Source organism: Moschus berezovskii, chromosome 12 (genome assembly GCF_049115385.1).
Source record: "Moschus berezovskii isolate FMDL1 chromosome 12, NW_MosBer_1.0, whole genome shotgun sequence".
Taxonomy (NCBI): domain Eukaryota; kingdom Metazoa; phylum Chordata; class Mammalia; order Artiodactyla; family Moschidae; genus Moschus; species Moschus berezovskii.
Genome location: NC_142471.1, coordinates 36,515,062 through 36,537,958, shown reverse-complemented (window position 1 = coordinate 36,537,958; position 22,897 = coordinate 36,515,062). Strand labels below are relative to the sequence as shown.

At 47.5% G+C, this 22,897-nt stretch overlaps 1 protein-coding gene and 1 long non-coding RNA gene across 9 annotated transcripts in view; one reads left to right on the top strand and one right to left on the bottom strand.

Annotated features, from left to right (window-relative positions):
* Positions 1-7,734, top strand: part of LOC129555662 (uncharacterized) — a 26,039-nt gene extending 18,305 nt beyond the window's left edge. For both annotated transcript variants that reach the window (XR_008685794.2, XR_016038750.1), the window contains one exon: positions 6,018-7,734. This is a non-coding gene — a long non-coding RNA (uncharacterized LOC129555662). The remainder of the gene's footprint in view (positions 1-6,017) is intronic.
* PRXL2A (peroxiredoxin like 2A) lies at positions 4,433-22,897 on the bottom strand. Of its 7 annotated transcripts, none has more exons than XM_055425330.2 (6): positions 22,694-22,897; positions 12,296-12,458; positions 10,188-10,279; positions 9,403-9,543; positions 8,675-8,839; positions 4,433-5,063 (listed from the first exon to the last, which is right to left on the bottom strand). In XM_055425330.2, exons 2-6 carry the CDS (start codon positions 12,438-12,440, stop codon positions 4,950-4,952), a joined length of 657 nt encoding a protein of 218 aa, XP_055281305.2. In that variant the 5' UTR covers positions 12,441-12,458; positions 22,694-22,897; the 3' UTR covers positions 4,433-4,949. The 7 variants fall into 7 exon arrangements, with proteins under 7 accessions (XP_055281305.2, XP_055281304.2, XP_055281303.2 ...); XM_055425329.2 differs by having other exon boundaries at positions 22,712-22,844; XM_055425328.2 differs by having other exon boundaries at positions 12,296-12,475; positions 22,712-22,843.

Genomic DNA, 22,897 nt, shown 5'->3' with positions numbered 1-22,897 from the left:
TCTTCAAATATATCTGATAATTTCTCACCACCTCTGCTGCTACCGCCAGCTTCCAGCGATCGTTATCTTTTGCTTGGATTATTGCAGTAGTGTCCTAAGTGGTCTCCATGGCTGATCTATAACTGATCATCGCAAAGCAATCAGAATAATGTAAGTTAGATCATTCCTCTTTTCAAAACCCTCCAATGGATTCCCATTTCTCGGTAAAATTCAGAAGTTTTACCATGGTCAGCCAGAACATGGTGTACATTTCCACCATCTATCTTACCACCTTTTCATCTTGTTACCAAGGCCAAGATCATACTGCTTGCCTCATGCCAGGCCAATAAATCAAGAGAGGGATTGTGGGGCAAAGAATAGCGACTTTATTTAGAAAGCCAGCAGACCGAGAAAATGGTGGACTAGTGTTCCGAAAACCATATTACCTGAGTTACAATTTGGGGCTTCTAAAAGAAGAGGCAGGTGGCTGGTTGTTGCATACTTCTTGGTGCAGGGATCCTTTATGATTGCCACTGTCCACATAGGTGTGGTTACAGTGTTCCTGTAAACTTCCAAGAAGACAGTGGCTATTTTCTATTCTTCAACTTTTTAAAAGTCAGAGCCTTGAGATTGGACTGTTCTGTGTTTTTCAGGCTACGGGCAACACTCGTTCACAAAGGTGCAGCACCAGCGTGACTAAGCACAGGCAAAGAGCACAGGAGTTGGAGCTAAAGCAGTAGATCCAGTAACGCGTCAGGGTGGTTTTTCTCTTAGACAGTCTCATCTACCTCTGCCCCCTCACTTATGTTGTTATAGCCACACTTGCTTTCCTTTTATTCCTTGACTATAACAATCCCATCCCCACCTTTGGGCCTTTGGATTTGCTGTTTCCTCATGGCTTTTGAGAAATCAGTGTATTGAGAAAGAGAGCGAAGAACCAGGTAAATAAAGCAGGCTCTCCCGTTTTCCCATGCCTATGTACTTTCCCTCTGAGTTTCAGAGACTTGATCCTATCTGAAATGAGCTCCTTACTACCCTGTCCTTCTACCCAAATCTTCTCCACCCTGAAGTTTCAGTTCCAGCCCAGGCTTCCCCTACATCCATGTCCATGCCATCCCTGACCCTTGCCATCCAAAGACTATTTTACAAAAATCATCAGAGACTACTAGAGGCAGTCTGGTTCTGGGTAAATTCTCTTTTAAGGTGTGAGCGCTGGTCTTCTAGACTTGATGCTAAATTCTTTGAAGATGATTCTCAACCTTGGTTGCATACTGGAGTCACCCAGGAACTTTCAGAAATGTTTTATGTCCCACCCCTGAGATTCTGATTTAATGGGCCTGGGTGTGTGTCCAGGGCATCAGAATCTTTCCAACCTCCTCAGGTAATTCTATCGTGCAAACATTTTAAGAACCATCAGCTTTCCTGCAAGGACTCTCTCTCTGCAGGTATTTTAAATTATTATGGATTCTTGATTAGTTTATAAAATAAAGAAAAGGGAACATGCTACTGCTTGTCAAAGGCTGCTGAAGCTTCAAGCCCGAAATGCACAGATATTAACAGGTTTGTTCTGTAGGGTCCTTTAGATTCTTGCTTCTCAGAATGTGGTCCATGGATCAGTAGAACATCATTACCAGGAGCCTGTTAGAGGTGTAAAAACTCAAGTCCCCCACCCCCTCCAATCTTGAGAACTGTGGAACTTTCAGTACAAATGATTTTGTCCAGCCCCCATATTAGAAGACCCGAACAAAACTATGCTCCCTAGCATAGTTTTTAGCACTCAAGGTCGTTTCTTCGGGACACCCAGCCCCCTGAGTCCTTGCCTGGGGAAGCTCAAGGCTGTCAAAAGAATTTACCCATTGCTCCAGCCAAACATCTGACTATAGGCCTCTGACCTACATTTTCTTTTTTTGTAGTTGATGTATATTTTACTTTTTTAAAACTTTTAATTTTATATTGGAGTATAGCTGATTAACAACATTGTGATATTTTCAGGTGGACAGCAAATGGACTCCATTTTCTTCCTTTTGCTTTTTTTGATCTCCCTTTTCTTAGAGCATTTACTTTAAAAAAAAAAAAAGAGAGAGAAAAAAAAAAAAAAACCCTCACAACTGTAAATGCTCTCTCTGTCCCTTTAAGATGTGTATGTTATCTCCTGAAACCCAGGAGTATCTTCCTTAAGGACCTGGGAGCATCCCTCTGAAATGTCCTCAGCAAGACAGATAGGGCTTCATCTTCCAGTCTCTGTGGAAGGATGGAAACCTAACCTGCTGAACGAGCCAGTTAGCAGAGACAGCCTGATCACAGTGATCAGTACCCCCACCTGCCGTTTGTAATTTTCCACCACTTTGTTGAAATCCCAGCTCATCTCCCCTCCCACTCCTTCATCTTCGCTTTAAAATTCCAGTCACCTTTGTGCACAGCCTGGCTGAATTCAGTGCTATACTGAAGCCTGTACCCTAACTGTAGGGGTTACCAAGTAAACTCCGTCTACACTGCCTTTAACTAGTGTTTGGCTTTTCTCTAACCATATTCATTTAACAAGATCTTTAGGTGATTTGCATATATATGAAAGTTGGAGAAGTACCATTTCGTATTTATCGTTCCCTCAATGACTTCTAATAAACAGCCCTCAATGACAGATAGGAATTATTATTCCCATTCTACGATTGAGAGATGAAGGTCAGAGCTTTGCTTAAAGTCACACGGTTAAACTTTAACTTGAGCTCACCTCATAACTCAGTCCAGTGCTCTTTCCATAATGCCATGCTGATTGGGGAGAGAAGATACAATGCATGTGAGGACCTAGGAGTGAAACAGCTGATGAAGAAGATCACAGTAAGTTTCCTCTCCAGGCATCCATTTCAGCGACATCTTGCAGGCTCTGCTCTTCTTTGGTTGTAGGAGAACTGTTTCAGAATCAAGTGTCTTTTAGGCACCAAAGAATTCTTATCTGGAAAATCCTATCATTAGCTGGATCCCAGGGATCACAGCTGGTAGGGGATGAGTCACCGTGTTGGCCCTTTGTAAGTACGGAGGAGCGCTGCCTCCAGGAAACCCAGCACCTCGCGGGCTAGAGCACACACCAGCCAGCCACACGAGGTCAGGGCCAGTCCTGGTCTTAGCCCTGAACTAGCCAGCCCTTCTCCCTGCACGCTCGGGCCGACATGCCTACCTTCCCAGCTTTGTGTCCACCCTCCATCCTCATTTCTTGCTTTCCCGGAGAAACACTGACTCCCTTTCTCCTGGCCGGTTTGGCCCCTTGGGTAAATTCAGTAGTTCCCCTTATCCATGGTTTTGCTTTCCACCCTTTCAGCTGCCTGAAGTCAGCCGCCCTCTGAAAATATTAAATGGAAAATTCCAGAAAAAAAAAATTCTGAAGTTTTAAATTGCACACCATTCTGAGTAGTATGATGAAATCTTGTGCTGCCCCGCTGTCCTGCGTGGGATCCACAATCATCAACATCATCTGCTTCTGACATCCAAACACCAACACTGTCATGGCTCAGTGATCCAGGATCACCTGAAGCAGATAGATGATCTCCTTACTTACTGTCAGGTCAGCAGTCACCTAACCCTATAATGCCTACGTCATTCACCTCACTTCATCTCAGCACATACCATCTCACAGCATCACAAGGAGGATAAGTATAGTACATTAAGATATTTTGAGAGAGACCACAGTCTTATAGCTTTTATCACAGTATAATTTTTCTATTTTATTATTATTTTTAATCTCATCTATATAATAGATATGCATGTATAAGAAAAAACACAGTATACATAGGGTTCAGTGTCTTCCATGTTTTCAGGCATCCAGAGGGGTTCTTGGAACATATACATGTAGAGGGGGATCACTGTACTCCTCTTCTCTGGACTCCCGTCCGTGCCTTCCTACTCCTGGGCTGGTTTGGTGCCCTGAGCAGACTCCCTAGGGCAGAGTCCCCTTCAGGCTCTTGTGGACATCATACTTACTCACATGACAAAATTTCAAACATAATAAACTAATGAATTAAGTTACATTTCATCTTCTCTGTCCTTTTTCCCTTTCAGTTACCAAATTAGGCTAAAAGACCATCAATAAGAAAGCAACGACCAATTTTAAATGCCAAGTCATTTCTCTAGAAAAGACAGCAAAATCAGTCACGTGAATGACAGGATGAACTTTTCTGGTCCTCTGGAAATCTCCTAGATCATTAGAACGAGAGGAACTCCTTCACCAACCATACCCCACACACATGCAGAGTACCGACTTTTCACATTCAGTGTCTTTGACACCAAGGATGTAATAAATTCAGCCATTATTATGGTAAATATTTTTATTGTTAGTTTTATCAGAAATGTGTATATATGGACAATTTTTGATGCTTAATTTTATTAGAACCAGAACCATGCTTTCTAGAAGATCATTCCCTCTAGAAAATCAAATCTCCAAGATTAGAATGGAAGACAATGAGAAACTAGATTTCACTTTATTATTTACCTTTATCAAGTCATCCAAAGCACATAAATTCTTTTATGTATTACTTTAACATTATAAAATAAATCATTCATTATTACTGTGAAAACATGAGAAAAAACCTTCTATTTTTAATCTTCAAGTTAATCAACTTAGTTCTAAGATTTTTAAACACATGAAGATAAAAATCATTTCAAATAATAGAACTCAAACACCATGTACATTTGTGATGAGGTGTAACAGTCAACTTTAAGCCTCAGATTTTCCAGGTTTTAGCTGAAATAAGCCTTATTAGTGTCTTAGATTTTTATCAGTCTTGTTTGGGGGCTTATTAGACCTTATTTTGCCTTATTAGACCTACATAGAGTACAATTTTAAAATATGTTAATGGTCTATACTGAGAATATGGCGTAAATGGGTTTATAACTCCTTAGGGACAGCAGTGGAACCACAACACATCCTGCAAACACAGGTGAGAGCCCTAGATATCCCTGAGCTGGGCAGTTTCACACAATCATTTTTTCTCTGAGGCTGAAGTCTGTGGTTTGATCTTCCTAGCAGCTTCCAGAACAGAAGTCAGGTTTACTTTGTCTCCAAATTCTTTTTCTCGGTGCTCGAGAAGAATGCCCTAAAAGGAAACAAGAGGGTACATCAGTCCTTACTCTGAGAAATTCATGAGACAGACTCTGAGTGCCAGCTGTCCATTAAGCCCTATGCTTGGGGCAGCAAGGAACAGAGATCCAAATCAGGCTGGGCTCTGACCTTGAGAAGTGCAGTCTTTTGGGGAAGGTGGATCAGGAAGGCTCCCTCGAAATAATCTGGACTGTACATGCAGCACTTTGGGAGCAGGATGTCAGGAGTGATTAATGTAACAGGGTGATCAAGGAAGGCTTCACAGACCATACAACATGGATGGTGAAGGGAGAGGTACAGGTAAAAGGACATTCCAGGCAGAAGAGAACAGAATGAGCTTGCGCAGAAAAGCCTCACGGTATGGAAGTGGAACTCCGAGGTCAGACCTTGATGGGCACTCGACAACAACCTGAAAAGGGTGACCCTCTCTTCAGTTCACCTGCAAGTCTCAGTGCATTTAGTGAAGCATAACACACTAAGACACAGTATACCCCAAAGTACCCTAAAGTGGTAAAAAAGATAATATGCTTGAGATCAGCATCAAGGAATCCTTGGTAGAAGTTCTCCGACACATAATAAATTAAACTCGAATTTGAAAAGTAAACACTGTAAACATGTTCTTTGCACCATTATTCATAAAGACTTAAAAAAAAAAAAAATACCACCACCATGTGGGAAGGGTGATCTTCCACTACCGGGAAGGAGATCAGGAAATTAAATTATATTTACTTGCTCATCAGAGCAGTTTGCAGACATTAGAAACACTGAGGAAGAACATATGATGACATGAGGAAATGTTCGCAATATACTGTTAAGTTAAAAAAGAACATCTAATTTAGTAAGATATCATTTTCTAAAAAAAAAAAAAAAATAAAAGGCCCCTCAGCTCAGCTCTGTTCTAACAAGTTGACCCTGGTAACTGAGCTCTCCCCACCTTCTCCATTTTCAGATTTCCTACATTGAAAACGCATTATTTTAAAAGTAAGTATGCTTTAAAGATTATTACAAAGAAAATCCCTCCTGAGTGCCACTTGGCACAGTGGAACTGCAAAAACTCTGCTCTCAAGAAACACGGAGGTGAGTCCTGAAGCTGGGCCAGCCTGGTCAACCTTCCACCAGGAAGAAGGCAGGAGCTCCAGGGGCACCAACAAAGTCAAACAACACACCTAGTAACATCAGAGTGAGCCAGCCAGGCTTAGGGAGCCTGTGAGCACCAGGTGAGTCACTGCCAGGCAAGAGGAGGCTGGCAGGGGAGCCGGGCCCTGCCCTGGGGGCTGAGAGAGGCAGAGATAGGAAGGGAAGGAAGCCCAGGAGTCGAGTGGGGAGAGGCTGAAGGATCCGAAGGAAGTGGCCTGCCCAAGGGCAAGGGTACCCAGAAGGGATCTTTGGGAACTCTCTGCAAGAGGGAGCTATGGGCAAGGGAAGGGTGGCGTCTCTGCAGCAGGAGAGACTCATTTCCTCTGTACCACGTACTAGCTGAGTATCTTTGGCTGAGTTATTTCATAGGCCCATTCTCTTACATGCAGATGGGAATAAAAATACTGACTACCCCAGACCGACTGCAGAGAAGACATGAGATCATGTAGATGAGCACCTGGCACAAGGCAGGTACTCACTGGCAGTCCCTGTCACTAAGACACACTGATATGTTTACCAGAAAGTTAGCAAACAGGTTTACGTTATACCAGACACCAGATCATGCTAGATTCTCAGACAAGCAATTGCAGATACCAAGGTTTCAAAGAAAAAGACTTGAAATACAGCTTAAAATTGAATGCTTTCTGGAGAAATATCGTCTGACATCCCTTATGTGGAATCTAAAAAGAAACGATACAAAGGAACTTACTTACCAAACAGAAAGAGACTCACAGATTTAGAGAATGAACTTATGGTTGTGCAGGTTGGGGGATGGGTGGAAGGGATATTTAGGGAATTTTGGATCAACGTGTACATACTGATATATTTAAAATGGATAACCAACAAGGACCTACTCTATAGCATATGGAACTCTGTTCAATGTTATGTGGTAGCCTGGATGGAAGGGGACTTTGGGGGAGAATGTATATCATGGAAATAGATGGAGAATGTATATACGTGTATGTATAGCTGAATCCTTTTGCTGTTCACCTGAAACTATTAATATCACAACACTGTTCATGCTTTCAAACTGTGGTGCTGAAGAAGACTCTTGAGAGTCCCTTGGAATGCAAGGAGATCAAACCAGTCAATCCTAAAGGAAATCAACCCTGAATATTCATTGGAAGGACTAATGCTGAAGCTCCAATACTTTGGACACCTGATCCAAAGAGCCCACTCATTGGAAAAGACCCTGATGCTGGGAAAGATAGAAGGCAGGAGGAGGACGGTACAACAGAGGATGAGATGGTTAGATGGCATCACCGACTCAATGGATATGGATTTAAGCAAGCTCTGGGAAATGGTGAAGGACAGAGAGGCCTGGCGTGCTGGAGTCCATGTGGTCACAAAGAGTCAGACATGATTGAGCGATTGAACAACAACTACCTGTTAATTGGCTACACCCCAATACAAAATAAAAAGTTTTTGTTTTTTTTAAATTGAAGGCTTTCTGTTCCCACTAGCTTATTCCTCCCCACCTGGTAAAAGTATGCAGTTAGCAATGTCAGTAGGGATCTCCACTATGAAGACAAACCCTGTCTTACTGGCTGTGCCACGAGGCTTGTGGGATCTGAAGCTCCCCAACTAGAGATTGAACCTGTTCCCCCTGTAGTGGAAATGCTGACTCCTAACCACTGGACTGCCAGGGAATTCCCAACCCTGTCTTTTTTACAGATGAGCCCAAGTATTAATGTCATGCCTAAAGTTGGCGAGACAGGCCCAGAAGTTTAGAAGTCAGATCTGGAGTCTCTGGGTCCTCCCGCCAGGCCCTCGAGCCAGCACCTACTGAACCCTGTCCTAGCTGTGCACCTACTCGGCCTCTGCTGGCACTGCCCTGAGTCTGACATGGAACACCTACCCACCACCTCCTTGGCCCACAGAGTCCTTATCTCTCTACACCTTCCCCTCCTAGGCCCCTGTTTTGGATCCCATGGCTGGGACCCAAGCCAGAGTTTACAGAGAATTGTGCCCTGCCACCAGGACCCCCATGCGGAAAGCACCTCTCCCACCACAGCTCCCGGCTGGTCCCCCAGCGAGGTCTGTTTGCATGCCTTCTCTCCTCGTCACTTTATCATCCGTCCTCAATGACAGGAAACACTGCCCGGGAGTGAATTTTTCACAGAATAAAGACTCTGCTTTTGTTAACGTGGAAAACAGAACTCGACATCAGAAAACCTGGTCCAGGCCCCCATAGTGCCACTGAGGCTGGTGCGCTCACTCACCCCCTCACAAGTTACTCACCTGCAAGGTTCACACTATGTTGTGATGTTACTGTGACGGGGGAGGGGGCTCCCGTCTGAGGTGCTGAGAAAGCAGGAGGGCGGTACAGGACTATTTCCCCCCTTCCCTATCATGCTCCCTGGCTTTCTGGAAGGAAGGCTGGGAGACTCTGATTAGGGAAAATCACCCTCCCACCAACCGATCGGTGTCTTGTGCTCACAGACGCCCAAGTGAACACTAGGAATTTACCTGCTTTCCTGGTCCCATCACAAAGACTCCCCCAAGGATGAAGCCCTCGCCTTCCAGATTTCCAGAAAAGCCTCCATTCCAGGCCCGGAAGAAGTTTTGCCAGACGCCCAGACGGACAAATCCCATGAACATCATCTTCCGTCTTTGTGGGCCATAGAACATTTTCTGCAGGATTGAGGAGGACAGACCCCATGTGAGTAGCCGGTATGCCTGCCTTCCTGCCGTCTACTGGTTCACATCCTCCACCACCTGACACACACACAGCTCCCACCCAAGAGTGCTCTAAACTGCCCGGGACCAAACAGAACCCTGCAGCTTGCAACTCTGACTCTAATCTCTTGCTACAGACGTACAGGCTTCTTGGGCCCGACCAAGTGATAACAGTCCTACACTCTGCAGAGGGGAGTGTAGGGGAAAGAATAAGGAAACAGTTAATTACGGGACAGGGGTTGGTGCTGGGCACTCCCCTACAGGGTGGGGGACCAATGGAGCTTTTAGCTATTTTCAAGGCTCACATTCCCAGGTCACAAGTCAGGAAGGGCTCAAGTAAATCTGAAAGACAGTTTTTAAGTTTTTTTTTTTCACTTATGCTCTGCTCAGAGGGCTGGGGGCAGCTGAAAGGGAGGCCAACTTCGGCTCCTGGCCAGACAGGCTTGGAGCCACCAAACTCTTCATGCACAAGCACCATCCCCAGCAGTCTGTGTCTGACTGGCTCACACTACACATACCTTTTCATCCAGGAAGATTTCTCCTTTGAAATAAGGCTGGAAGTCCTTAACTTCATTCTTGACGTGCTCCTTTACCACTGCATAGAGGGGGACGCCCAGCTCGTCCAACTTGGGCTTCAGGGAGGATAAATCTGCAGCCTCCTGCAGAAAAATGGAAAGGTCAGGGGCACGAATTCCTGGGACTCGGTGGCCAGCCAACACCGTCTCCTACAGGCCCAGAGTGTAGGAAAGATAAATGCACCAAATGCACGAGAACAGATTCTCATGCCCACTGTACTCACATGATCAACAAGGCTGAAATCCCCGAGTTTTGGATCCAAGGCTGAGGGAGGCAGTGGAGTCACCACCTCCAGCCCTCAGCCATCCAACAGGAATGCCAGCGGCTCCCCAAGAAGGAGACAGGTGGGTCTAGTCTAAAAGTGTGGCCATGCTTCCCCAAGTGCCAAGCCTGCACAATAGGTGAGACTGCCCACATCTGTACCAGTAACAGTCCAGACACCTCATTTCAGTCAGCAAAGCCCCGTGCTGAACATCAGGAACATGGGAATTGGAGCTGGTACAGAACAGAGTACAAGACTGACCGGCCTTGGGATTACCAGAGGAGAGTCAAATATGGTGCTAACCCTAGGATAAGGCGAGCTCTTGCATGAAGAGAAACAGAGGATTAGACAAAAAAAAACCCTGGAATAAAAAACAGCCTGCGCCAGTGTTGGTCCTCGCTGGAAATGCCCCGGTCCCCACTTGCTAGGATCCCTTCCTACGAACAGGTCTTCAAATGCACTCACCTCCCGACAGAGGAAGCAGCCTGGCCTCCGCACAGCCATAATCACAGCTCCATTCTTCTCCCAGAGCGCCTTCGCTTTAAAAGTTACTGCATCTGAGGAGAAGAAAAGAGAATTCAGTATTATTTCCTTTCACCAGCCCCCAACCTCTGAGCATCTCATAAACAGCACCAGGCCTAACAGAGGACCTGGAAAAGTACTTCACGCGTTGAGGAAAAAAATCAAACAAGAAACACAGACAGGCAATATTCATCTTTCGGAGGAAAATGAATGTAGTGTAGGAGTCCTACTCCCTAACCAGAAGCCCCCTCCCCCATAAAAATCTAGTTGTGAACTTGAATATCCCAAACTGGAATATTTCTGGAAAAGTAGTGCATTCCTTTGCTGGCCTCAGTGGACCTTGTAACAGTGCTTTAGGACTAATACATGGCCAAAACTTGAACAAGATCTTGCACTTGGCCAAGAAAATCCCAACTCTGAAGGAAGTATTTAAAGAAATTAAATAAACTGATTTTTTTTTAACCTCAATATGTTAACTCCGGCGTTATCCACAGGAGCGGGTAGGAAATGCCCAACAAGGAGATGGTTTGGGTAGCAGAGCGGTGTAGCTCAAGCCCGGCTCTGGTCAAACTGAGTTGCATCCAGGCGTGAGCCCAGGCCGGCTATGTCTCCTCCTGGAACCTTCCTTTCCCGGTCTGTACATTCAGATCCACTGTAAATAGCAGCTCCACTTTGGGCCACAGGGAGCATTAAAACATGGATATAAAAGAGCTCACTGCAGCATCTCGTAATAGAGTCAGTGAGGGCTGTGTAAGCACTATCCCTTATTATTTCAGTCAGGAATCCATGTGCCTGTGAAATGTTACATAGGAAAATAAAGGTGGGAGAGGACTGAAATAAAATCATATGGGGAAATTCTGGGTTGAACATAGTGAAACAGAGCTCTCCGTCTGCACGGCTTCTTAGTCCCTTACCAAGGGAACCTACATCATAAATCTCCCATCACAGTTCCGGCCTTCCCTTCACAAGCTTCCTCACTTACTGAACAGAATTGATGGTCTCCCTGGAGACCACCCAGTCAGTGAGCCCCGACTTGCTCCTAACTCTCATGCCCACTGAACCCACACGTATGGGCATGACTGAAACCCCCTGAGCTTCAGTTCCAAGGCCCAGGGTACAGGAAAGCAGCGGAGTCATCACATGTGGCTCTCGGCCATCCAGCAGAGACTCCAGTGGGCTCCCCAGGAAGTCGGAGACAGGCGGGTCTAGTCTAAAAATGTGACTGTGCTTCCCCGGGTACTGTGGCTTCACCACAGGCGAGGCTGCCCACGTCTGTACCAGTGACAATCCAGACACCTCATTTTAGTAAGCAAAGCCCTGTGCTCGCATCAGGAACATGGAATTGGACACACGATATTTCTCAAACTTATTGGACTCAGGAACTCCTGTTTTTGAAGATCCATGCCTGTGAGCATGCTAAGTCACTTCAGTCATGTCTGACTCTTTGCAACCCTATGGACTGTAACCCACCAGGCTCCATGGGATTCTCCAGGCAAGAATGCTGGAGTGGGCAGTCATGCCTTCCTCCAGGGGATCTTCCCAACCCAGGGATCAAACCCATGTCTCATGTCTCCTGTATTAGCAGGCGGATTCTTTACCACTAGCACCACCTGGGAAGCCCCAGGTGCCTTGAATTCCTCAGAACACACTCTGGAAGGTTTGGCTGAGTTGACCGTGGTGCAATGTTACTAAATATTACGGAACAATTATCATTACATTTAGAGAGACAACATAAGAAAGTGAACAATGCTTTTCATAAGGAAAAGCTAAATTGTAAAAGAAATCATGTACACTAAGATCACAACTACATATTACAACGTGTACACCTGGAAAAGAATGTGCAAACATTAAAAAGATTATTGTGTTAGGGTAAAGATAATTTAAAATTTAAATTATCAGTAATTTTAAAAGTGTTATTAAATTTTTCCTAATGTTACACTGCCTTCTCAGTGAAAATAAAAAGAAGGAACTACTTTAGAGAGAAAAAAGATAAGTAGGCCTGCATCCCAGTGCCCTGGAAAAGTACTGACGCCGGTGGGGTCGCCACTCACCCTTCTCCAGTGTTTTCAGCTCTATGTCCTCCAGATACTCCAGTGCTGCTTTCTGGGGCTTGGCCAGGAAAATGTCCGTGTTGGCCAGGAACAGTGCCAAGGCAGCGGCTCCTATGGCCCCCGCACCAATGGACCACATTCCCATGCTGAAGAAACTGGGATCCTGGAGGAAAGACATTTCTGGGGGTTGAGAGGAAGGAAGAAGATGTTACTGCTCCCACAGGACAGCTGTAATCTGATCTCTGGGACAGGGTTCCGGCTGGACAGCTAATCAGGGTGCCAGAGGCCAAAGGAGGGGGAGCTGCAGCATCCGAGATGGGACTGGACAAGGGCTGCTATCAAGGATCTGCCACCATGGGAGCCTGGCGATTATGACGGACATATGGAGGGTCCTGCCCCAGGGAGCTCACTTCCAGGATAGGAGCCAGACAAGAAAGTGATAGCCTGTCTTGCTGCTCCCTCTCCCATGCCCAAAGCTGTCACCTCCTGGTCTGACGGTGTTCCTCCAGGCTGCATCCCCCAGCACTTCCCTCCCTCCTCATCAATGCCTGTCAATGCCTTCAGTCCAGGAGTCAGCATCCACCTCCCTGGGGAGGGAGCAGCTTCTCGTGTAATTAGATTACTTAGAATGCCAATCCCCTTGCTGTTACCCTATACTTCCTCCTTGCTGTGAACCCCTCAGACACAGAGAGACCAGTCCTCCTACTTGATCCAGTCCCCAACAGTGCCCAGCAGGGCCTCACTCGAGGCAGACAGGCAACTGAGTACATTTCTCCCAATTGAGAAGACCTTTATTTTCTGCTCATTATACAAATAAAACAGGCTCAAAGTGAAAACAAGCAAATAACAAAAAAGGAGCATTACATAAAACCATAGTTGACAACAAAGCAAATGTCCTCTAAATATCTACCTCTTACTATATAGTTTAATAGAGATGGCTACTATTAATCTGACATTTCCCCTGTGAACAGAACTACACAGATGACTGCTGAAGGAAAAGGGTCAGAGTCTGAGAGAGTAGGCCATCATGGAAGAAAAGAGCATGGTGCTGGGGGTCTGTCTCAGAGGGCTGGGCAACAGGCAGGGGGCTCGGCGGTTGAAATAGAGGCGCAGGCAGGTCCTATAGAATCTAGCCTCATCCCCACCTCATGCTCAGGGCCTGCACTAGGACTTCCTCTATTTGGGAAGCCTTGTGCTTCTGGGTGCAAGCTCCTCGAAGCAACCCACCTCTGTAAGAGTGGCAGACACCCTATCCAGCCTTCTTTTCCTGACAGCCACTTACAGTATGTCTTTCCATTTGGCGCACTAGCCATCCTAGGATCTGACTTATCTGGAGCCTTCCTCCCTAAGTACCAGCATGACTCTGTTTGCTAGGATCACTGGGTACCGTCCTGAGGTGTGTATCTATGTGTCTGTGTCACTGTGGCCCACCTGATCTCATCCCACCTAACCAAAGACTTGACTCCCCGTTGCAAGACTACTCAGGAGAGGATTTCTCCAAAGGTTTAAGCAAAGGCCCAGAAATTCAAGTGTCACAGCCAAAGGAGGGGGCTGGGAGGGATCCACTGCCAAGAGGTGAGGTTGATAATAACTTGGTGGTGATGGCTTTGGGCAGAAAAGGGTAGGCCAGACTAGTGTTTAGGCCAGCCTGCGAAGTTCAGACTTGAGTTCAGACATAAAAGGGGACTTCCAGGCAGTGGGTGTGGGGTGTGAACTGGGAATAACCAATGAAAATAGCCTTAAGAAAGAGGAATCTGGCACCTGTACCAGAGGGAAGAGGAAAAAGAAGGGGAGGCTGTAAGTGTGTATTTGTGTGTGTGCTGGGGGAGGGACTGAGTGAGCTGGGAGAGAAGCATATCGTATAACCTCAAAATGTGCTCTCGTGGGCTGGTAGCACTGGCATCAGGGAGAACTGCAGAATTTCCAGTCTTACCTCAGAACTAAGGAATCATAACCTGCATCTTCATCAGATATGGCAGGCAATTCACAGGCACACTGGAGTGTGAGACGCATTGTCTTAGAACAAAGAATTCAGGTTTGTGCTTGGCTGGACGTAAGACACAGAACAAAGTGCAGCTATGAAGGAGGCTGGCCTTTGAGAGCTGGGGCCAGCTTCTGTTCCCTCGCTCACTGTGGGAGGGCAGCCACAGTGACAATGAGAGTCAAAAGCCAGGACATGTCTCCACGCCTCTGCCCAGAATGTCCTGCCTCATTCATTCTGTTCTTTTAAGACTCAAACACCTCTTCCAGAGGTCTTCCTGGTTGCTCCGCTTATCCCCGCTTTCCCTCTAGAGGGGATTATTCTCCCCAGCCTGCGTCCACATTGCACCATGGTCCTTCTGATGTATTCAACACACTCTTTTGGACCTGTTTTCAAGTCATCTCTCTTTTGACTCTGTTCCTCAATTTATCTCTGAATTCCCAGTGGCCAGCACAGGGCCTGTTTGTGGTCCACAGTGGGTTTTTCATAAACGTGTGCTGAAATGAATTTGCCAAGATTGAGTGATGGAAATGGTGATTTATGGACGACCAAATCACTTGGGCCAAGCAGGAAAGAACATTCCACAGGCCGACTTCCAATTTTTTTTTTACGTGGCAAAGTTATACATTACTGGATTATGGTTCATAGAACAATTAGGAGGAAAACCACAGCACTCACCTGCCTGCTATAAACAGTAGATTCTCCAGAGCATGGTACAATTTCTGTACCTTGACGCATTTCCAAAGCCTCCCTAGCGTCCTGGTAAGTGTGTATGATTCAGATCCACATGGTACGGTCTCTGATCACAGATTTGATACCATTTCGGCGACAGCTCACAAAGGCCAGCTTACACCTACCCTTCCAAAGGACTCGCTTCAATTCCTGGGACACATCATTGCATTTTAGGAAGTCCGGGGACCCTCACAGTCAGCTCTGCATCCTTCTACCACCACTGCTGTTCCTGGAGACAAACAGGCTCCATCTCTCTACTGCCCATCAATCATCACTAAGCCTATTTGCTCCTGAGTACAAGGGAATCAGGCTCAAACAGACTCAACATTTATTTCCAAACATTTATTCAGCACTGATCTGTTTAATAAGTGGCAATTTGGGAGTTTTAACTAAATGATAAACAGTCCTCTAGGAGCTACAGGCCGAGTACTCCAGTAACAGTGGAAAGGTGAGAGCCAACACCTCAGGCAAGGTATCAACACTGGGCTAGGGCAGTGCAGGGATGAAAATGCTTCTGTCTGCTCTGGGCAGCCACAGAAGCACCTGGAAGGAAGTGGCTTTGGAGAGACTCAGAGAGCAGGATGGAAGAGCGAGAGCAGGATGGAAGAGCGAGAGCAGGATGGAAGAGCGAGGCCAGGCTGGGGCTCAATAAGCCTGGGAAACAGCAGACTGGCTGGGTGTGAATGTCTTACAGGCCTCTGACTCTCCACCTCAAGTTCATGAGCTGGAACACAAGATATGGGCTTCAAAACTCCCAGGAGCTTTGTTCAGCACCCCATCCGCACCTCTAGCTGTGATCCAGAAGGTGTGAGCACAGAGTGACCCCTTTGGGGAGCTCCGCCCTCAGCGTCAGGCCCCAAAGCACTAAGATGTGAGAGTGTTATCAGCACCAGAGGGGAGAGGCGGGCCTCTCCAGGAACATACACTCCCAGTGGGCCTCTAGCAGCTGGCCCTTCTGCCAGAGGAAGGTAGTGAAAATTGACTTCTACCTAGAGTGTGTAGATCCACCTCCCAGCCAAGCCCCCCTAAGTTGCAAAACAATTCCCAACCCAACAGGCCTTGGAGCATGTGCCATGAAACCTGAATCACGCTACTTCCACTCACAAAAAAAAGCCTGGAGGTAGAGGGAAGCTTAATATCTGCATGGAACAAAGCCTAATCACATGAACCTCTATGCTACTAACTGGGGAGAGAGGGTGGCCGGTAAAGCAGCACGTACTTAGTACCATCCAAAATGACTGCCTTCATTTCACTCTCTCCACAGTCTTATGATGTACATGGTCTCCCGTTATGCAGCTCACAACACTCAAGTTTAGAGAAGTTCAGTACCTTCTTCCAGTCACAGAACTAGCAGGCAGCAGTACTGTCTCCTGGATCCAGACCACTAAGACCCCAAATCTTTGTACTACCCAGGCCTCTCAAACTGTTCACTGGTGGGGTTTCTGGAGGTCAAGGGGCCTGGTGTCTTTTGTCTTAGAATTTTAAGAGATCAACTTATTTTTTCATTCATCACATACAGTCAAACCACATGTTGAAAGGAAATTCACCATGTGACAGAGATCTCTTCTCTTTCCTCCCCTCTCTATCCCCCTTCTATTAAGGAAAGGGTCAGTGCTTCTCTGAAAGATAATAGCGAGGCTGTTTACAGAAGAGCCGGCCCCCACCTGACACCACCACAGTATTCGGTTCCCCACTGTGGGACTTATCTGATCTGGGCTCTCCCACAGAAGAAGGTGAAGCCTGATAAGACCACAAACAACAGCTGGGGCAGCTCAGAGTGGCAGCGCTGGGCTGGGATGAGCGTGGGGGCAGGAGACACAGCCAGGCTCCTGAGGCCCTGCTGGCTTGATCCCTCCCTCAGTCTCCTTTTCCTCAACTCCAAAATGAGGGGGTTGGACAAGGTGAATGGTAAAGCTTCTAAAGCACCCAGTGACATCGCAAGATTCTGTCAGGAACAGCTCACTTTGGAGCCTGTGCATTCTAGGTTCCTGATCATAACCCTACCTCCACTCCCTCTCCCGTCTCAAGTTCAGAGTATTTCTTCCCTGATGCCCAGAGCTTCACAAGGAACCTCCCCTTGACCACATATGGTCCCGTATACCCAACCTTTCAAACCTGGGAACCAGGCACTCACCATCCACCATCCGATATGTGCACACCCCAGCTTCTGCTGACCCACTAGGAGTAGGCAGGGAGCAGGCGGCAGGGGAAGGCTGGAGGCGGGGCTCTGGAGTCCTGCCTATGGCCCTAAGCTCACTCACTCCATAGGCAGGACCAGGCCACACAGAAACCCTGGGGCACCTTCAGCTGCCAATAGTCAATCTCCAGAAAACATCAATATGGACAGCTGCCAAGACCCCCTAGTCCTTCAAAACGCTGAGCAAATGTTGAGTCATTTGCAGTCATGCAGATTATAACATTTATCAAGTGCCAGCAGACTCCCTCTCTGCTTTCTGGAGCAGGCTAATGAAGCAAAGTCCTTAGCGCAGCCCTGGGGTCACAGGAACTGAAATAAAAGGAGATGCCCCTTTCTCCATGGCTGCCTGTGTAACAGACAAACAAGCCTGACTCCATGCTGGATCTATTCCTTTAGCTCTAACCCTTGTACTCTGACTCTGCGCTTAGTCAGCTGGTACTTACTGCACCTTTGTGAAAGAATATTGCCTAGCCTGAAATATACATGAGAGCATGTTCTCAAGGCTTTGATCTTTAAAAAGTTGCAGAACAGAAAATAACAATTATCCTGTTGATGGTTTATAGGAACACTGTGACCAGACTTACTGTGACAGCTGCAAGAACAAAGAATACCTGCATCAAGAAATTTGCAACAATCAGCCATGTCCCCTCCCCTTTCCATATAAAAGAAGCCTGAATTCTAACTCAGGTACCATGATTCTTTGGGACACCAGTCCACTGTCTTCTTGGCCTAGTGGCTTTCTGAATAAAATCGCTATTCTTTCCCCTGAAACCTTGTCTCTCGATTTACTGGCCTGTTGTGCGGTGAGCAGTACAAGTCAGACAGACAGCTCCCTTGCCCCATCCTCCACCCCACACCACTGAGGCCACTCACCTACTGTCTCTTCTTCACTTACCTCTGGCCTCCCTGCTTTTCCTGCCACTTCGAGACACCTCGAAACCCACACTCCGTGTCTCAGTGACCTCACCTATGGCCAGAGCTTCACCCACCACCGTGGGATTGACTTCCATGTTTCAAGTGCTGCTCTGGACTCGAAGTTTCCACTTGAGAGTTCTATAGTTTATCTCTGTGACCAAAAGCTGACATCCACTAAAGTCAGTTTCTCTCCCAGAGTTCCTTTTCCCTAGCTCAGTGAATGATACAGGCATGGAGCCAGCTGTGCAAGCCAGAAACTGAGAACTGCATCTTCCTCTTCATTCTCCCTCGTCACCCACACAACGTCAGTCAGGAAGTTCTGTCCATCCTGTGCACTGGGTTCACCACCATCCTCTTCTCAGCTTCACTGCTGCTGTCCAGGGTGAAGCCCCTCTTACTTTGCACCCAGCCTTAGTAACTACAGATCTGAGGTTAGCTGGCTCCATGCCTCTTCAGCTTATTCTCCGTGCAGTAGGCAGATCAACTGTTTCACTCCCCAGCCTGACACATCTTCCCTTGCTTTCAGATCATCACTGTAAACAAACTCTGCAACCCACCACCAGGGCCCTTCACAGTTCAGCTTCAGGCCACATTCTTGCCTCACTCCCAGCCATTTCAGCACCCTCCTTGGTCACTCAATGTGCAAGGACTGTAACATGTCTTGTTAGGCCTCCGCACTGCAGTTCGTGTTGTTTCCGTTATCCAGAATGCCCTCCCCACCCACATGTTAACACTTTCTCTCCAGAGCCTTTCCTGAAAGTCTTGACAACTGACTGCTCCCTCACCTCTGATTAGACTGCATACATGCGTGCAAATACACACATAACTTTTGCACGTTGCACAAGCAGATGGACATAGTGGACATAACAGATTTAGTTATTTATATGTCTATCTACACAATATGGTGGATCAGTCTAAGGGTAGGAGCTGCCATCTTTATCGATTCCTGCAAAGTCAGCATTTAGCATAAATCCTGTCAATTACTAGGCATTAAATGTCTGGATGCAATGATCTCAATTTTACCCTTTGAACTCCATAGTGAGGCAGAGTTGGAACTACTCTGTAGCTCGTTTGACCTTAAAGAAAATACTTGAGCCTGGGGCTTAGGTGACCTTAGGTTGGTTCCTAGCTCCTCTGCTCATTGGTAGGGTGATCTGACGCATGCTCTGAACATGCTCTGGGCCTGGGTCTCCTCATCCATACAGAGGAGGGAACTAGAAAATTTATGAGGTTATCTCAGTTCTGACATCCGAAGACTCTGAAGTACTGCATGACTGCACCTCCAGGGTTCTGACATCCAGAAAGTTATAGGGACACATGCCACTACTGCTCTCCTGCTGGGTGTGTAGTCTCATCCAGGCCTCATTCTGCCTGTTCAAGGAGCTGCCTCTGGGCAGGAACTGATAAAAGTCTTACTAAAACAAGGTATCAGCACTGGGTGGGTTAATTCATGCCCGAAACAAGTAGAGACAGCATCATATTCCAAACATTAAAGGTACACCTGCCCAGCCAAGCCCCACCCAGGGAATCTTCCCTACTCAGAATGAGCTGGCTTGAGGCAGAGACAGGGCAGGAGGAAGAAAGGGGTTCTCAGGAAGACAGAAGAAACTAGGAGGCTGGAAAGTATGCTTCATCTTCTTTTCTTTGCTCTCGCTAATGCACGTTCCTTCAGAGTTCTAGTTCAGCCCCTCTTTCACTAAGTAAAAGAAGAAATTAAGGCCCAGAGATGGAACCAGCTAGTCCCAGGTCACTTCTGGGGCACACTGGTTAGTGACTGTGCTGGGTCTCAGGGCTCCCAACTCCAAGTTCATGGCTATTTAGCTTGCATTGGACACACCTGCAGAGGCTGGAACAGTGTGGGGCTCAGGAAAGGGGCCCACAGATCCTCAAGTCGGCTCACTGGTCTGAAGAAGGCTGAAAGTAAAACTGCTCCTGAACAGAGCCTGGGAAATCATGCGGCTAGAGACAGCACTAATCTCTCCCAAGTCCAGTGCTTTGCAAGCAGTTTATAATTCAAAGTCAAATGTTTTCTTGAGGGTCACACTGCCCATTCTTGGCTGAGAAGCCATTCTGTACCTCTCCTCCCCACAGGCACAAGGTCCTCTCAATTCTGGATGATAAAAACATAGCCTTGAAAATGACAATTAGCAGCCTGGTGTCATGGCACCTAAGGCCCCAGGAGCAATAGGGGATGCACTCCCACCCACCCTTGTCATCAAGCCAGGGAACTAGCCAGGTGAAAGGAGCTCTCACCTACTTGCCTCAGTCTCCAACTTCCTGCTCTGCTCCTTGGGATGACTGTCTCCCAGATGCCAGATTCAAAAAGTTCTGATCCGATGCTGAATGCAGAACAAGAGGACATCTCAGCTACTGGGAAACTTGCCACTGTGAGGAATGTGAGGACTGGGAGACATCTTTCCCTCATCATTATCCTGAGGCTCCTCCCATCCCCTGTCCTGCAAAACCCCTGGCCATTCTGCCCTCTGCTTGCATAGCCTCCAGTCTGGGCTCAGTTATATGAGTGTGGATGGGAAGGCAAGAGCAATACCATGAAAGACACTCGGCTTCAGGACAAAAATCCTACTTCTTACTCTTTAATTCTGAGAGTTCACCTCGTCCCTCTGAACCTCAGTGCTTCTTTAAAATAAGGGTACTTTCAGGAAGAAAATATGAGAAGAGCAATGAGGAATGAATTGCAAGGCAGCACTATTCTCTTCTTTGCAGGGCTCAGATTCACTCATTCTCCTATAAGGGCAGGAGATGTGAAGCAGAACAGACACCAAACACTGAACAGCTGCTCCAGCTGTGTCACTGTAGGCCTGCCTCCTGGGCATAAGTTCTGGGTCTGGAGGGAACCCTGGCTTTTCTCTGGCCCCTCTGCCCACTCTACAATGCGTACTCCAGGCTGCCCTTCTATAGCCTGCCAGCACCAGAAAAGGCAAAGGGCCCTGCCCAGCTGTAATCTCCCTGGGCCAGAGCCTACTGAGCTCAGGGGTGAGGCTGGTTCCCTTCAGACAGTTCTTGCCACACACGCCTCAGCAGAGGGACATTTGGAGTGTCTCTGCTCAACATTTCACAAGAAGGCAAGTACCCAGCTGGCAGGATAGCTGCCTTATTTCTGGGATACTAACAGATCCTGGGGCTTCAAGCCCTAGAATTCCAGTCCTCACCAGACTTTCCAAGCACTCTTTAAGTGACAGAAGCAGATAAAGAAATGTCTTCGTTCACCTCAGAAACACTAAGATCTCAAATAAATGGCATGCCTTTATAAAGAAGGGCAATATAGGAAGGTTCACACCAAGAATAACTCAAACCTAATTCAAATTGCTGCAAACTGTTAAGAACCTAGACAAGACTCTGTATTAGTAAAACAGGAACGATTCCCAAATTACAAAAGGTAACCTGCAGAGATGTAGAAGTGAAGGATTAAATGTATGAGTGGTGCTTTGTAAGCTACCTTACAAAGAGTGACAAAATGTGAGGTGTAATTCTTACTCATTTCTAGTTTAGTCAGTGATTGCCCCTAAAATGTTGTTTGTACATGAGATGGAGGGTTCCTAATGGCTGGATACCTTCCAAGGAGACAGGGTTTCTCATCTGCCTGACTGAGCCGAAACAGGAGCATCCGAGACTTCCCAAGCTGGCTCCCAGACAAGGCTTAGCTAAATAAATCCTAAGTAATTATTTTCCGTTTTTAATCATCTATCAAGTTCAAAGGAAAATACATTAAAATAAAACAGAAACTAAATGGAGGGGTAGGGAGCTGGGTTGTGGCAACTGCCTCGAGTGTAAAGGAAAAGAAGCCCAGAGTCAGCTGGATATGAACCCCAAGCTGGCTGCTGGCCTCTCTGGGGGTGCTGTCTCCCCACGACCCTGGCCAGGCGGGGCCTTAACCACCTTCTCCAACTGCTTGAGCTCTGATCCCTGCAACAACTTCGAGGTGCGACTGTCGCATCATCAGTGCCTTGATTTTTCATTCCCAGTCTTCAGCACAGTGCTTTAAAATCCGTTCGGTTGGGCTCTTTTCAAAGTTGCCTTTGTGGGAGGGAGGCAAAACAGGTGCCTCTGAGATAATAAAAAAAGCGAGAAATCGCCGCCCCATAAAACACAGAGCCCCACATGACCAGGTTCTCGGCCTCCACCTGCACACTGCCAGCTGGTCCGCGCGGCCACCCCTTGGGAAATAACCCCAGGCCCATCCTGGCTCGGCCCCAGGACAGACGCGCCAGGACAGAGTCCGTCTCTCAGTTCTTTGTCGCAATCATCTAGGCAGGCCGCTGCCTTCAGCCTCTCTCAAAGCCTGGGGGCGGGGAAAAGGGTGATTTTAGGCCGAACGGATCAGCGCCGGTCCGAAACCTGGGTTTCTGACCGCAAACGCTGGGCTTTTTTCGCGGAGCGCGGGGCACTGGGGTGGGAGGGGCGTCGTCCTCCGCGGGAGCGGGCGCCGCCTCGGGCTCGGCAGGTGCGGCCGCACCCGGCCGGCTTGGAAGCAGCTTCCCGCGGGCCCCGAAACTGATCGCCGGGCGGACCTAACGAGTCCCGCATCCAGCTAACCTGGCTCGCCCCGGCCTACCTCAGTTTCCTCACTTGCCTTCGCGGACTTCACGAGTCTCGCAGACCCCCAGCGCGCCGCACGTACGACTCCCGCTCCCCAGCCTCGCGCCTCCTCTAGCAAACGCTGCCGGGTGGGCTGACCGACTGAACCCTCCCGGGCCCGAGGGGTCCCGGGGGGCCCCGCGCCTGCGCAGGTTCGCGCCTGCGCCGCCGCGCGCGCCCC